The sequence below is a fragment of the Neophocaena asiaeorientalis genome, unplaced genomic scaffold, assembly GCF_003031525.2.
Source record: "Neophocaena asiaeorientalis asiaeorientalis breed wild unplaced genomic scaffold, Neophocaena_asiaeorientalis_V1.1 scaffold180, whole genome shotgun sequence".
In the NCBI taxonomy this organism is placed as follows: Eukaryota; Metazoa; Chordata; class Mammalia; order Artiodactyla; family Phocoenidae; genus Neophocaena; species Neophocaena asiaeorientalis.
Window position 1 is genome coordinate 232,015 of NW_020173697.1, and position 15,132 is coordinate 247,146.

The window sequence follows — 15,132 nt, forward strand, 5'->3', positions numbered from 1 at the left end:
AGTGGTTAGGACTCTCACTGTCAAGGGCCTGGGTTCAATATCTGGTCGGGGAACTAAGATCCTGCAAGCTGCGTGGCATGGCCAAAAAAAACAAAATAAGACATAAAAAGAGAGATTCAGAAAGAATGTATGAGAGAGGACAAGTGCAGAAAAGGAAAGAGCAGTTGGGAGACCTCTACAGTGGTTAGTCTAGGTGAAATGGAGAGAGGGGCCAGATGAACAGGAAATCATTGATAACAAGAAACGCTAGGGATAGAGAAAGCAGATGGTGAACGGTAAATGTTCAGTCAAAAAGGCAGATTGGCAGCTCTCACACTCTTAATTGAAATTGCTTGGAAATTTTAATTTAATTTGCAAAGACTTAATCTTTAATTCAACTTTTAATGAACACAAAGCGAAGACCAGAACTGTTGCATTTACAGTTATAAGACTGGACACCTGTACAGTTGATGCTCATTATTTGTTAGTTATGTTCTATAAATTCACTTGCAAACACTGAATTAGAGGGTACTAAACTGTTGCTCATAGGGGAAATTCAGGGTTAAGTTCCTTTGAACCTCTGGCTACAACATTTTGAATAACCAATCAACACATAGCCTAGTTTTATGTATATTTCTATTTAAAGACACCTTATTTAATATGCATTGTGTTTAATATGTATTGTATTAGCATAGCCAACAGCATTTATACCTCATGCCTGAAGGAAGCTCCTCTAACATGTGTATTTTATCCATAGGCACATTGCAGCCTTCTCGCACTTAGAAATACTAGACAGCACTTCAGCACTATGCCTTGAAGACATTTCAGATAGCAAAATCACCAACACAAGCACAAAGATGAGAAAAACATGGGCAAGTACCGCGAAAAGGACACTTGTTCATGGTGTAAGAGCTGAAACAAGGAAGCAGAGCACCATTTTATTTGACCTTGGTCCACATCGGGCAACTCAAATTTCTTATTACTCTGTGCTTGTCCACAGAAAACCTTGAAAGCACCACAAGTATTGATTAGGGGGATTATGAATAAATGTTAGCAAGAAAGCAAATGGAATCCACAAATAACTGACTTACATTTTGTTTTATAAATAGTTCAAATAAAAGCCAAAGAAGGTTAGTCTAAAAATAATTAAAATTGTCTTCCAGATAGTGCAAATTACTAAGAGTGTCTTTAGAATCAATCAAAGTCCTAAAATTTTCCACTAACAGTATTTTTTAAGTAAGTATTCTCTTTAAAATACAACCCCAATTTCAAAGGAAACTTGGGATATCAATCCTAAGCCTCAGCTTCTTACCTTCAGCTGCCTGCAGTGTTCAGTAGATAAGAGCACTTTAGATAATCAAGTATTTTCAGGAGTCGCCCAGTAATATTGATATTTTAAAAAAGTAATTAGGTGAGGCTTGCAAGAATTAGTTCAGCACTTTAGTTATGTATTCTTTCACTTTCTGCCACCAGTCAGCCTTACCATTGTCATCATTATATAGCTAGAAGGACAGCTGTCTAGTACTTTTCACATCAGCACTTTTAACGAGCTTTAATTATCAGTTTATCCTGTTATACATTTACAAAACTCCTGAAATCTGCAACCTTCTACTTCCAATTGGCAGATGGCTGCTAATCTCATGAACAGTGGTGTGAGACTGAATGCCATTTGCCCGGGCTTTGTTAATACACCCATCCTCAAATCCATTGAAAATGAAGAAAACATGGGACAATATATAGAATACACGGATCATATCAAGGATATGATGAAATACTATGGAATTTTGGAGTAAGTAAAACTATACCTATCTTCCTTTATACAATGGAGCAAAGTGCTATCTAGACATAAGCAATCGAAAGGAAAAAAAATTAGCTTTTAAATTTGAGAAACTCATGCAAGCTTCAAAGTTTTGGTTTGACAAAATCTCTGAAAAAAAATACTTTCTCTGGGTTTCCGAATAGAATATGATGACACATCATGAATTTTGCTTTTAGGTATAAAGAATGCATCATTAATACCTTCAACCATAATCAGATACTTTTTTTTTTTTTTTTGCGGTACGCGGGCCTCTCACTGTTGTGGCCTCTCCCGTTGCGGAGCACAGGTTCCGAACGCGCTGGCTCAGCGGCCATGGCTCACGGGCTCAGCCGCTCTGCGGCATGTGGGATCTTCCCGGACCGGGGCACGAACCCGTGTCCCCTGCATTGGCAGGCAGACTCTCAACCACTGCACCACCAGGGAAGCCCCCAGATACTTTTTTTTAAAGGTGATGTTTAGTTGTCTTTGGAAGCAATGATACCTTATCTGCCTAAATTCCAAGCAATATTCATATATACCCTTTGTGAAATTAAATATGCCCCCCTAACTTCAACCACTTTCCTAAGAAACAACTGATCAACACACGTTTGGGGAACCACGTCTGAGTTAGAGCAGTTGGCATCTCACAGGACGGAGTCATCTGGATCTAATCCTGACTCCACCACACTCACCATGAACTTATCCATCAACCTCTACTTCCCTTGATTTTCTTGCATGTAAAATGGGGATAATACTAAAACAAACTTAGGGGACTTTGGAAAGTCCACAAATAAGTTGATATATGTAAGGTACTTAAAACAGTAGCAGATAAATAATAGACACTCAATAAATGTTAGTTACAATTCTTCAAATTTCTACCCCAGTAAACATTTCTCTCTGATAAGTCTAAATTCTACTGATAGGTTAAAGATGGAAAAATAATCATTTACTCAATGTAAATAATAAATATAAATTTATGAATCCTTCCTATAAAATAACAGAAGGGTGGGTGTGGAAATCTACCACTAAATTTATAATTTAGTCATCTAACTGAATAAAAAATGAAAGTAGCAATAGCTGCATGATATACATTTCCCTATTACATGTTAAAGGTGATAGATACTTCAAAAATAACTCAAGACGATGTGATAATTATGCCTCATTCTTTAATTTTAAAACCCTGATGTTTCCTTTATTTTTAGCCCATCAATGATTGCCAGTGGATTAATAACACTCATTGAAGATGACACTTTGAATGGGGCTATAATGAAGATAACAACTGCTAAGGGAATTCATTTTCAAGATTATGATACAACCCCATTTCACACGAAAGCTCAGTGAACATCTTATGTGTCAGCTTTAACCGAAAATAAGCACGAATGACTTAGACCACATCTTCATTTGAATACAGCTTTTTCAATGAAATGTTATCGTTTGAAGCTTTCCTTTCATGCACGTGATGTTCATTTTTTCTAAACGATTAGTTAAGTATATAGATTTTAAAAATGAGGAACTATCAAAAATATGACGTGGACCAAAGCTAGGTTTTGACCTTTATAGCCTAAGTAATGATTAAAACAAAGGATATTCCAGGAATATTCTGCCTTGCAGAAAATATATTTAAATTTGTGATTCATAAATGTTAATGTTTTTCAGAACATCATTTTAAAGGAGATACTTGAATTGTTATTTATATCAAGCCAGATGTGAAAAACTCATTTTGTTTCTATGTTCGCACTTTCAAAGAAGGAAGCTACCTACGATGGCAAATATTTAGTAACAATAACTTTTACTTGTATACCACCTTTCAGCCGAATATTTCAGCTCTTTGAGGATGTGCCACCTTTGGGGGCCTGTAGGTAAGGAATAAATTACAGTGTGAATATATCCTAAATGAAAAATCTAATGTATGGAAAAGTGACAGAAATGAACTGGCTGAGATGTTAATCCACAGTTCAGCCTCCCATCTGGGGAAAACATTTCTTTCCTCTCTGCTTACTTTAAGAATTTTGACTACAAAAATCTCAGGAATTAAACTCTTAATAGTTATAGCAAAAAGGATAGTTAGTGCTCCTAAAACAAGCTTGTTAAGAAAAAAATACAAATGTAATTTTTTTCAGATTACTTCTTTGTTTATTTGTACCAATTTCAAAAATGCCTACTTTTCAATAAAACTTTTTTTTTCTAATCTTCAGAAGTTACTTAGTGTTCTATGTATAGCTACTGAGAGAGGGAAACCAATTTTGTCAACACCTCAACTGAAGATGCTTTTGTGTTTTCAAAGCGGTAATGACAAGAGGTAAAAATAGGTGTGATGTTTTGCCATTTTCCCTGTCAGGTATTTTAAGATAGGCTCATTCAATGCACCTGCTTTGGGTAACACGATTTGCAAGCAATAATTAATGCTAATAATAGTGAAAGCACAAGATTTCCAAATCAATCATTTCTTCATAGAAATATTGTAGAAGTAACACATTCTGCCTGCTAACTCCAAAGCTCCCAGGTGGGAGCAAAATCCATCCACGTGAGATTAATAAGGATTTCCCAGCGATATTGGCAGGTTGTCAGATCTTGCTCTGTTTTAATTCTGCCACAGAGAACTGCTGCCTTCACTTCTAAGGAGTGCATTGAATATGAGTGACTGTTGTCTAGATGTCCACATAACGTCTTTGAAAAACACCAAGTAGTGAACATCTAAGAGGAGTTGTAAAATTAGGCACAAACTTGTTCATACCTTGTGGCAGTAACTAACCAGTCGATGATATAGGTATGAGGAATATCATTTATCTCAACTCTTTTTTTCCACGGTAATGTTCAAAGCTATAGCTTAAACTTTTCATTTGCGGATAAGTCTTTGCACTGCCGGCCTTCAATATACTTTGTGCTTTGAATTATTGTTTTTAAATCAATAAACTATGCAGACATTTAAAACCACATACTGAGTAGAACTGAAAAAAAATGCATTACATTTTTAAAAGTTATTTTTACATTAAAATGTATCTTATATAAATAGCTTTAAATAAATCTATAATGTTTTAGGTGTAGAGCCCTGTATCAAGGGCACAGGACAAAAATCTCCGGAATTAACTGAGCCCGCATAGCGACTGTTGCCATGGGCTCTCCGGACCTAAACCGGACAGCCCTCGAGTCCATATTAGGTAAAATATTCACGATGTAGCAACCATGTAGCATCCTGACCAATCACCTAATGCCATCCCGCCAGCAGGAATTTTCTTTGTCTTGAGGCTATAGAAGTTGGCTACTAGCCCACAAAGGGGGTCGGCTCTCCCTGGTCCATCAGGAAGTCGACCCCTGTATTCGCAGCGCCCCTCACTAACTCTGCTCTTTGTTCTCAATAAACTCACTCTCATCTAAAATACTTTGTGTCTGGAAACTCTTCTTCCAACCCACGCACGGACCACAACAATAGGGTACCTCTATTTACTGGCTGAGAAAAAAATAAATATTAAATTTGCAGCGGGGGGAGTCTTAATTTCCTTAATCGAATTTTTCAGTGAAAACCCTAATGTAATACCTATTTTTCTTAATAAATGAAGCAGCAAACTAAAAATATGTTGGCACTGAAAAAAGATTAAGAGACTGGATAATGCCATTGAAATATTCAACACAACTATACAAAATTATAAACATAATTTTAAATATTTGCAGTACCGTTTAAAATACAAGTGATTATGTGATGATTTCAGTCTAATTTTGCCCTGTTTATAAATTTGGGATACTGAAGAGGTCTGAAAGTATACATTTCTAATTTAAGTCATTTCACAAATTAAGTATCATTTGTAAATAGCTTTTTACTTACATTAGAATTTCAGAACTTAGTTTACCGGTGCTCAGGAAAAATGAGCGGATCCAGGATCACAAATGTCATCGTCCCTCCATGCCTTCCCTCTTGGTGGCGTCTCTGTTAGGCAGCTCTCTCCATCTGATGGCTCCCAGGATCCATCCCTGATTCTCACCAGCTTCCAGTCTGGCCAAACAAGAAAGTGTTTTTGGTGAGAGAGTCCATTGGCCTATCTTAGCTTATGCGCCAACTATTGAGACATTCCTTGTGGTCACAGAGATGGCTTCTCTGCTTGACCAAAACTAGATGACATGCTTCCCCCAGAGCTGGTCAAGTTGGAGAGTCGGGGGGACAGGAGAGGTGGGCAGGAAGTTGACCTGAACCCTATGGACTAAGAAAAGGAGAGGGATAGTTTCCAAGAGGACAGCAGGTGAACACACGCTGAGATAACCAAAACAATAGCTGGCCACTATGCAGGAAGACAAAGAAAGAGTGAGCAGAGGATGAGTGATGCCTTAATCCTTTGGATACACTTTCAAAGATGATCACGGTTCCTGTAATATGCCGAGACCCATGTTTTCAAACTGTGTCACACTGGGTAGGATATGCTAGAGGAAAATGAATAGGAAATATAGCAGGAATCTCATGCATATATGATTGCACTCATTCTCAATATAAAATATATTTCCTATTATGAATCAAAGTGGAAAAGGGTTGAAAAGATACTTGCTTTAATAAAGGCTGTAATCTTTGCCTCTAGATTTCCTTCTCTTTTGAATTTATGACTGCATTACCATTTTAATTCTAGGGCTCCATTCAAATTTATTAGCACGATTTCTAATACCTCTTACTAAAATTTCCTCCTTGGCATATAGTTATGTAACAGAGAAGAGCAAAGCTGACTCCTTATTAAGTCTTTCCGTTTAGTTCTAACATTTGTGTTCTATTGCCTGTGCTTAGTCATGCTGGCTCTGCACCTTTTAGTAAAGAATATACAGGATAGCCCATTCTCAAGGCTCCGACCTTTGAAGGTGTAACACTTTTCCATTCATTTAGAGATAAAAAGTTGCAGAACAGAGAATAACATTTGTCTTGTTGGAGGCTTATAGGAGCATCGCGAGCTGACCTCTGCGGACAGCTGCAAGAACAAAGGATTCCAGCACCAAGAAGTCTGCAACAACCAACCACACCCCCTCCCCTTTTAGTACAAAAGATGCCTGAAATCTAAGCGGGGTAAGATGGTTCTTTGGGACACTAGTCCAGCATCATCACAGTCTGCTGGCTTTCCAAATAAAGTCGCTATTCCTTGCCCCAACAAGTCGTCTCTCGATTTATTGGCCTGTCCTGCGGTGAGCAGTACAAGCTTGGACTTGGTAACAGTTACACAAAATATTAATAGGGATTTCTAGGTTTAACTTTGAAACATTAAAATGTCTCCCCCTACCCCCAGTTTTCAAGTAACCCTTCCATACATATATTCACTCATATAACAAATAATCACTGAAAAGTTATTTTGTTGATAAGTTTATATATGCAAGTTGTGTTACATATTGTGTTCTATGTAGCCATTAGTGCACACATATATTGATTAGGGTCCTCTCTGGAGAACAGCATTCAAGTCTGAAGGACTCTAATATGAGGAACCAGTTACAACGGTACTGGAAGAACTGAGGAGACAAACATGGGATGATGAAGTAATCCGGCAGCAGCAGGAAGGCACCACCACCTCCAGAACTGGTGGGATGCAGGATATCAGTACCACCAGGAACCACCAGGGAGGCTGCCATGCAAAGTTGTGACTACAGAGCAGGGGCTGTCCCGTGGGTGTTAGGGATGCCACCTGCCCTGCCAGGGATGCCACCTTAAATGAAGGTAAGAGGAAATCTCCCATCTGCCTGCCCTTCAGTATTCCTGTCAGTGTCTCCCAGCTGAGAAGGGGGTCAGGAAAATGTAGTTTGCAGGGTCAGCCCCTCGTGATACAGAGCCAAGCAGTGGAGTGGAAAGGAATGGATTTGAGAATAAACAGGCAAATGACAGGCATGACATACATTGGATATGTTCCCTGCTACAGTCATAGATTTGAGCTTTAGCGCCAACTTGCTTTTAAAAGTCATGAGTAAAGATATCACTCTAACTCCATAATAATATAATGGTGCAATATTCTGGGGTCTAATTCCACAATAGCTAGTGACCTTACAGTCATCTTGCATGTATGTAACAGCCTATGCATTTAGGCATAATGATGCATGGATTTATTATTAATTCCTATCACTAATCCTTAAGATCATTTGTCTTCTTTGTCTTATATTCAAGAAATACTGTCTCTCCATCACTGTATAGATGCTGTGAAGGATACAATGATATTAAAACACGTTGACTGTCTTATTAAATCCTATCACATTTTTGGGTTCAACCTCCTGAGTTTAAATTGTAAGAGGATAAACTGGTAAATTCCTAGATTTAGGTTGCCCTAAAGCAATTGCATGCTAATCAGACACCATTATCTAAAATCTAAATGTATAAGCTTAAGTAAATTTTTATTTCTTTGCCCTTAAATTTATATATGTGTGATATGTAGAGAGAAACATATAGATATAGATATAGATTTGTTCCTGGACCCACAAAGTAATTTATAGAACTTTGTGTACTTTGTAATCATTGAGTATGAGTAGCAGAGGATTCAGATAAACCTTGAAATTTATGACTTAACACAACAGAGTTGTTTTTCTTTGCTCACAGAGTCCAATGCTGGTATACAGTGAGCATATTTCCACAAGGTGGTTTAGCCTGCTTTGCCTTGTAGCTCCACCGTCTAGACCTTTGCAGTCATTCAATTCCAGGCAGTGGACTGGAGAAGAAAAAATGGAGAACGTATACCTGCTTCTTAAACATTTCAGCCCAAAAATAACATTCATTATTTTACTCATAGCCCACTGGTGAGAGCTAGTCTAAAAGTCCTATCTAGATGCTGAGAAATGCAGACACATACATGCCTCCCAGAAACAACTCTACACAACAGAAAGGGCCCATGAATTTTCAAGGGACAAACACATCTTTTGTCCTTGCCACATCTACTGTCTCTATAAATCCCGTGTTCCTCACACTGAATACATTCGCTCCCACTCCAGGGAAACATCCTAAAATCCCATGCAGTTACTATACCCAACTCAAATCCAGATCTCCAATAGCGGCACTGCCCTCTCCTTTAGGATACTGTGGCTTCTCATGGTCAAGGGATGATTTATCTGGCCTGAGCACACACTCTATAGTCATGAGCAGAGAGAAAATCTACAATCAAATCTCTCATTTAGAAAAGGGAAGAATGGGATCACTGGTCAATAGCCATGGTACAACCCTACAAGTAGGCATTGTGAGGTCTCTGCCCTGAAGTGGGGACTTTCTTGACTTTCCTACAGTCTTCAATTTGGGATTAATGATTTCACCATTGTGCCGGAAAGGGGAGGGGGAGGGGGACTCTGGCTTTGCCCTAAGCGGGAGGGGGACTCTGGCTCTGTGGGTTGTTTGTTTTTTTGGGTTTTGAGGGGTTTTTTTGGTACCAGATCTTCTGGGAAGTGATGTAGTTTTCACACATGCTATCCTGTCAATGCAAGTTTCAAAACCCAAGGTTTACTTTAAGTCTTAAACAGTTAAAGGCTTTTTCAGTCTGGCGTGTGATTTCTTTAGCTGAGCAATTCAAAAAAACGAGTAGGCTTCTGCTCTGTTTGCTTCCAGTTGATTTCATTTGCCTGAAAAACACCCAGATATCTTGAATAGTCATAATTACTAGTCATAATCCTTCAGGCTGATATATTTCTTTGAACCTCCTCCCCCCATTCCTTCTCTTCTTTCAACATAAGGGTAGTTACATTGAGGTAAGCCAGCTTGGAGGGAACTCTACACTAGTAGTTTGTGGCAGAACTCTGCTTTAATGGATCTTTTTTTTTTTTTTTTTTTTTAATGGATCTTTAATGCAGAAAACACTTCTGAATCTTACCTTTTCATATTTGGAGTCTAAAACCATTTGAGTTTTCAATCCAAAAGGCTCCAAATTTCTGGATTCTCTCTTCTCCTTTTCTTTCCATTTTTACTGCCAACTAACCTATATCAGCCTAAGCTTAACTGCTAGTTCTATTCCTTGCTAAATGTAACCACTAGCTTTCTGTCTTCCAACCTCTTCATCTAGAAATTAGCCTGAGTAGGCAGGGGAGACAATATACTTGTCAAATGTTTCATCTTTGCTTAACAAGTTCCTCCAGTTTTGTAGCCTCACTGAGTACTGACCTACTAAGCCAATGACACTGCTGAGAAGTATAACAAAATGGCTATCCAAAATGTGTTGAATATCTTGTGTTTGCCCTCCCAGGCTGCTGATATATAAAGACTAACTACTCCTTTGCCTGTCAGCACCTGATTTGGTTCAGTCAACAGGAGGCTCTCAAAAGAGGTTGGAGGACCAGAGGAAAGTGAGGTCAGGGTATATTTCCTTGGCTTCATTCCTGAGTTGTTGGTATCAGCATCTGTCTGGGAGTCCTTCCCCTATAGCTACTCACATTACAGCCTGGTAACCATTCTCTTCTCCAGGTCCTTGGGTGGTAATAATCTCCTGCAGTTACTACCCCAGGGTCCTACACTCCCCCTTGCTATTTCCCTGAACACCACAGGTAACTTTATAAATAAATGTTTTACTCAGCTCTCTTCAAATTGCCCAGTTTGAGAGTGCCATTTCTCTCCTTCCAGAACTGTAACTAATAAACTCAAACTTATCAAATGACTATTAGCTAGAGCTGTTACTCTTTCACTCAGTAGCACCCTGTCGATAGAGTTTAAATTAGGTGAAACGGGGGTAAAACACCTCATACTATTGGTAGTAAAAGGAGAATTCACAAATAACAACTTCAGGAATAAAAACAGGTTCTGTAGAAAATGAAAAGATAGTACAAGGATATTATTAACAAATTGCAATAGTAAATACATTAACTGGGAAAATACCTAGAAATATACAACTTACTAAAATGGACACAAGTAGAGAAAGAAAATTGGATTAGTCAGATGACTACTAAAGAGATTGCAAACTAGCCAATTTATTTGATCTATAATTGGATACTTCCCATAAAGAAAGTCTTTACCCAGATGGCTTCACTGGTTAATTCTCTCAAATATTTAAGGAGGAAGCAATTCCAATGTTACGCTGACTCTCCCAGAATACAGAAGAAGCCAATTCCCAATTTATAACCTTGATTTCAAATACGGACCTTAAAAATAAAACAGTTATTTTACCAGCAAAAATGGGTTTATTCGGGAATAGCAGAGGAATAGCAATTCAGGAAAAGCAAGCTATGGCAAAAGCCATAGGCAAGTCCAACACACAACAAAGAGGAATGTTATTTTCTAGAGAGAAAAGGAGCAAAATGGAAGGGGTTATTTTGAAAAAAGTCCATCGGAGAAAAGTGAGAGTTCAGGGTGATGACGGTTTCTCACTGGCTGAGTTGCTGGGGTAGTCAATTTCTTGTAGGAGACACCAAGTACATCTTTTCCTGTGATGGATGATTCTTTCCTGTTGATGATTCTTCTGTTGGGGTCTGCAATTGACAATGCTTCCTGTAATTGACATCAGGTGGTACTGCCTGAGAGCTCCCCCTTCTGGCTTCCTGACTCCATCTTAGTGAGGTTTTCCTTTATTAATTTTCACCAAAACCTTCCAAAGACTTTTTTTTTTTTTTTTTTTTTTTTTTTTGGGCCCATCCCCTGCATCGGCAGGCGGACTCTCAACCACTGCACCACCAGGGAAGCCCCAAAGACATTATTTTTAAAAGTGTAGTTCAATAACACTTGTGCCACAATAAACACAAAAATTCTAAATAAGTTAGCAAAAAATTCTTCCACATCAAAAAATAACAGAAATTAACAAATTGGTTAATATAGTAATTAAATTTGGTCTAATATTCAAATTGAATCAGTGAAATTATCATATTAACAAAATAACTTTAAAAATCATTTTAATATATGCAGAAAAAAAACAAGTATCCACAAAGTACAGCATATTAATATTGAAAAGTTTTTCAAAATCTTTTCTTCTGCAATTGGGAACAAATCAAGGATGTCCACTCTCTCTCCTTTTATTTTAAATTGTACTGAATGGTCAATCCGGTGCAATCAGGCAATGAAGGGAAATGGCATTGTAAAACATTGGAAAGGAAAAGATAAAACTATCATTGTTTGCAATGGATGTGACTATCAATGAGCAAAAGTCTAAGAAATTTAAATTATTAGAATTAATGATGACTTTAGCTTTGTAGACTACCAAAAAGTGGCCACAATTCTTTGCAGCTTCTCCCAATGAGAGGTGGAGTCTATTTCTCCAACCCTGAATGTGGGTTGGCCTTGTGACCTCCTTTGTCACAACAGTGCAGGAGAATCGATACTGTGTGATTTCGGGAGAGGCCTTCGCATGTTTCTGCTCTTGTGCGTGGAATCCCGCCACCTCATGAACAAGCCTGAAGCTAACATCACATAGGGAAGAACCAAAACCTCCTATTAGCCAGTTCCCAGCCATCCCCCCAGCCGGCAGCAGATACATGAGTGAGCCCCACTGAAAGATTAGCCAAGCCTGACTCAAAGCAGCTGAGCCCAGCCCAAATCACCAACCTCCAGAATTGCAAGATAAATAAATTGTTGTTTTAATCCATGAATGTATGGGCTCTTTGTTATGCAACAAATGCTAACTAATGCAGGAAGTCTCTAAAAACAGAGTATAGAAAAATATGAGAAATTCCTAAAACCAGAAAAAAAATATATATAGTATGTTCAACAGCATAAAAATTACCAAGTAGCCTCTGGCTTTGATGGGCTTCAAGAAAGAAAGAAAGAAGGAGAAGAAGGAGAAGAAGAAGAAAAGAGGAGAGGGGGAAATGGAAGGAAGAAAGAAAGAAAACTAAAAAAAGCTTGACTGAATGCAAAAAAAAAAAAAAAAAAATCGTCTCACTGATGGCATAGGAAAGCTATCCAGGCAATCAGAATTTAAGGGACCAAGATGCTGGAGAGAAGATAAACCCACTGAAATGAGCATGGTGTTTCTGCTCTTTTCTGTTGAGACACCACCGATTTGTAAAAGCACAGAGATGCTTTTACTGAGCAGAGCATGGTTGCTAAACTGCAGAGAAGTAGAATAGAACAGACTTAAAAGAGTTACATGGCGCGGAGAAATGGCGCTTAGGACTATCAAACAGCCAGGACTTAGGAGGAAAGGATTGTGGAAAGAAAGGATATACAGAAAAGAAAGCCCAACGATCTGAGCCAGTTTCCCCCCAAGCCATTCGCAGCTTGGTTTGACAGACAGGCAAACTTGGTGAAAAGCTAAGCATAGCTCTCATCAGTATCACTACGTGAGGGAGAAAACAGTAAGAGCCAGTTCCCATTATGGTGGTGAGGTAATAAAAAATAGCCCAGGCTTTCATCTGAGGCCCCCAAAAGGTTATACTTTATAAGTAAGGGCAAACCAGAAATAGAGACCAGGCCTTATGAAGACGAAAACCCAGACTCAAATCAGCTTAATATCATATTAGATTTAACTGATATAATATTATTCTCCTGGTCTGCCATACGCTATTAAAAACCTTCTCTGGAGAAAAATTATCAGCCAAAGCTTCCATAACTTTTCATACACGATTTCTAGCATTCCAATACAAATTAATATACATAAAAACAGATAGTGATAAAATAATAATGTATTTTAAAAGACAGTCCCTAAGGGCTGTCATCAGAAACGGACTTTAAAATAATTATGATTAGTATATTTAAAAATTAGATGACAAGACTTGGAATTTTGCTAAAGAACTAGAAATAATAAGAGTCCTAGAACTGAAAATACAATAACGGAAATTTAGAAAACAATAGATGAAATTAAAGATTAGACATAGCTGAAGAGAGGATTTGTGAGTCTGATCTGTGAATAAGAAAATAGGTCAGCAGAAAATGTCTAGACGGAAACAAAAAGAGGAAGGGGGATGAGAAATACGGAAAACAGTATAAAGGAAATATAGACCTTCAAACAGTCTAACATGGGTGCAATTAGAGTCCTAGAAAAGAAGGAAACAGAAATTGAGGTAGGAGCAACATTTGAAGCCAATGTCCAAGAATTTTCCAAAAGTAATTCAAGCTTCTGATTCAGGAATCAATACAAATGACAAGAAGAAAAGCATGCCTTGCCAAATAGATAGTAAAACCCACTGAAAACCAATGACCGAATGAAATCTTAAAACCAGCCAGAGGGAAGCAAAGGAGCAAAAATAAAATTGGCAACTGACTTCTTACCAGTAACTGCCTAAGTCAGAAGACAATGAAATAATGTTTCAAAGTTTCAAAACAAACAAAAAACCTAGAGTTCTACATGCAGAAAAAAAAAAAAAACTTTCAAAATTGAAGGTGCAATAAAGATATTTCCAGAAAAAACAAACAAACAAACAAACAACTGGGAGAACTTATCACAACAGATCCACATTCAAAGAAATACAATCAAGGAGTTTTTCAGGCAGCGGAAAGGATCCCCAGATGGAGAAAGAGAAATGCAGGGAGATATGAAGGATATTGGAAAAGGAAAGGGAAGTGAGGAAATAGAAATAAGTATTTATTTTATTAAGCAATGAAACTACTGACTTTCAGGATTTAACATATATGAAAGCACAGAAGTTAAGAGTAAATAGAGTTAAGGTGCTCTAAGGTATCTGTAATTTCTAAAATTTGGTTAAAAACCACTAATTAATATTAGATATCAATAAATCAAGCATGCCTATGGTAATATATAAGATAAATCATGTATAACCAGTAAGCTAATTGAGAAGAGATCTTAATAATAATAATTAGCTGATGAGTCCAAAGGAAAGAAGAAAAAACAGTACATATAATGGTGGACCCAATAGAACACAAATAGGTCTTTGAGTGAGCAAATCGTAATTTGTCATCCCACACTTCTCTTGACAACCCCCTTGGTTTCCCCCTGCAGTTAGGACAAAAATTCTCATTTGAGTTATTGTAAGGAAGACAGAATAGACATAGTTTTCTCCAAGGAACAGAACTGTGAATAAGTGGAGGTCCAAGGGATGTGGTATAAGGTACCATCAGAATTAGGATACTCCACATGAAATACGTTTGCCCTGGAAGCAGACAATTCATTGCTCATTGAGATGATGGAGGCTGGTACCAGTGAGCCACCTATTCGGGATATCGTGCACAGCATTTCTACCTAAGTGGGAAATTGGACCAAAAGCGCTTTAAATCTCCTTTAACTTTTGTTTCTATTCTATGCACTATATAATGGTCTTTGCAGTTTAGTTTATACAAAGTAAATACCATCCATGATAATGCTGATACTTTTCCTTAGTCACAAAAGGTCACTATGGTATTCCTGCACTATTTTGCTTCCTTTCTAACTTTTTTAATGTCTGGTTTCCCCTATCTATTTAATAGATGAAGTATTTGGTAGGAGGCTTTCCAGAACTGTGTACCTACTTTGCTGCTTCCCCATCGTATAGTCAGGTGCCTACTTCCAGCCTACGGC

The 15,132-nt window shown here is 37.8% G+C and overlaps 1 protein-coding gene across 1 annotated transcript in view; it reads left to right on the forward strand.

Annotated features, from left to right (window-relative positions):
* HPGD (15-hydroxyprostaglandin dehydrogenase) overlaps positions 1-4,708 on the forward strand; it is a 29,516-nt gene extending 24,808 nt beyond the window's left edge. The window contains exons 6-7 of the mRNA XM_024750530.1: positions 1,605-1,768; positions 2,980-4,708. Of these exons, the coding sequence (XP_024606298.1) occupies positions 1,605-1,768; positions 2,980-3,118 (303 nt within the window). The 3' untranslated portion in view covers positions 3,119-4,708. The remainder of the gene's footprint in view (positions 1-1,604; positions 1,769-2,979) is intronic.
* The last annotated feature ends 10,424 nt before the right edge of the window (positions 4,709-15,132 follow it).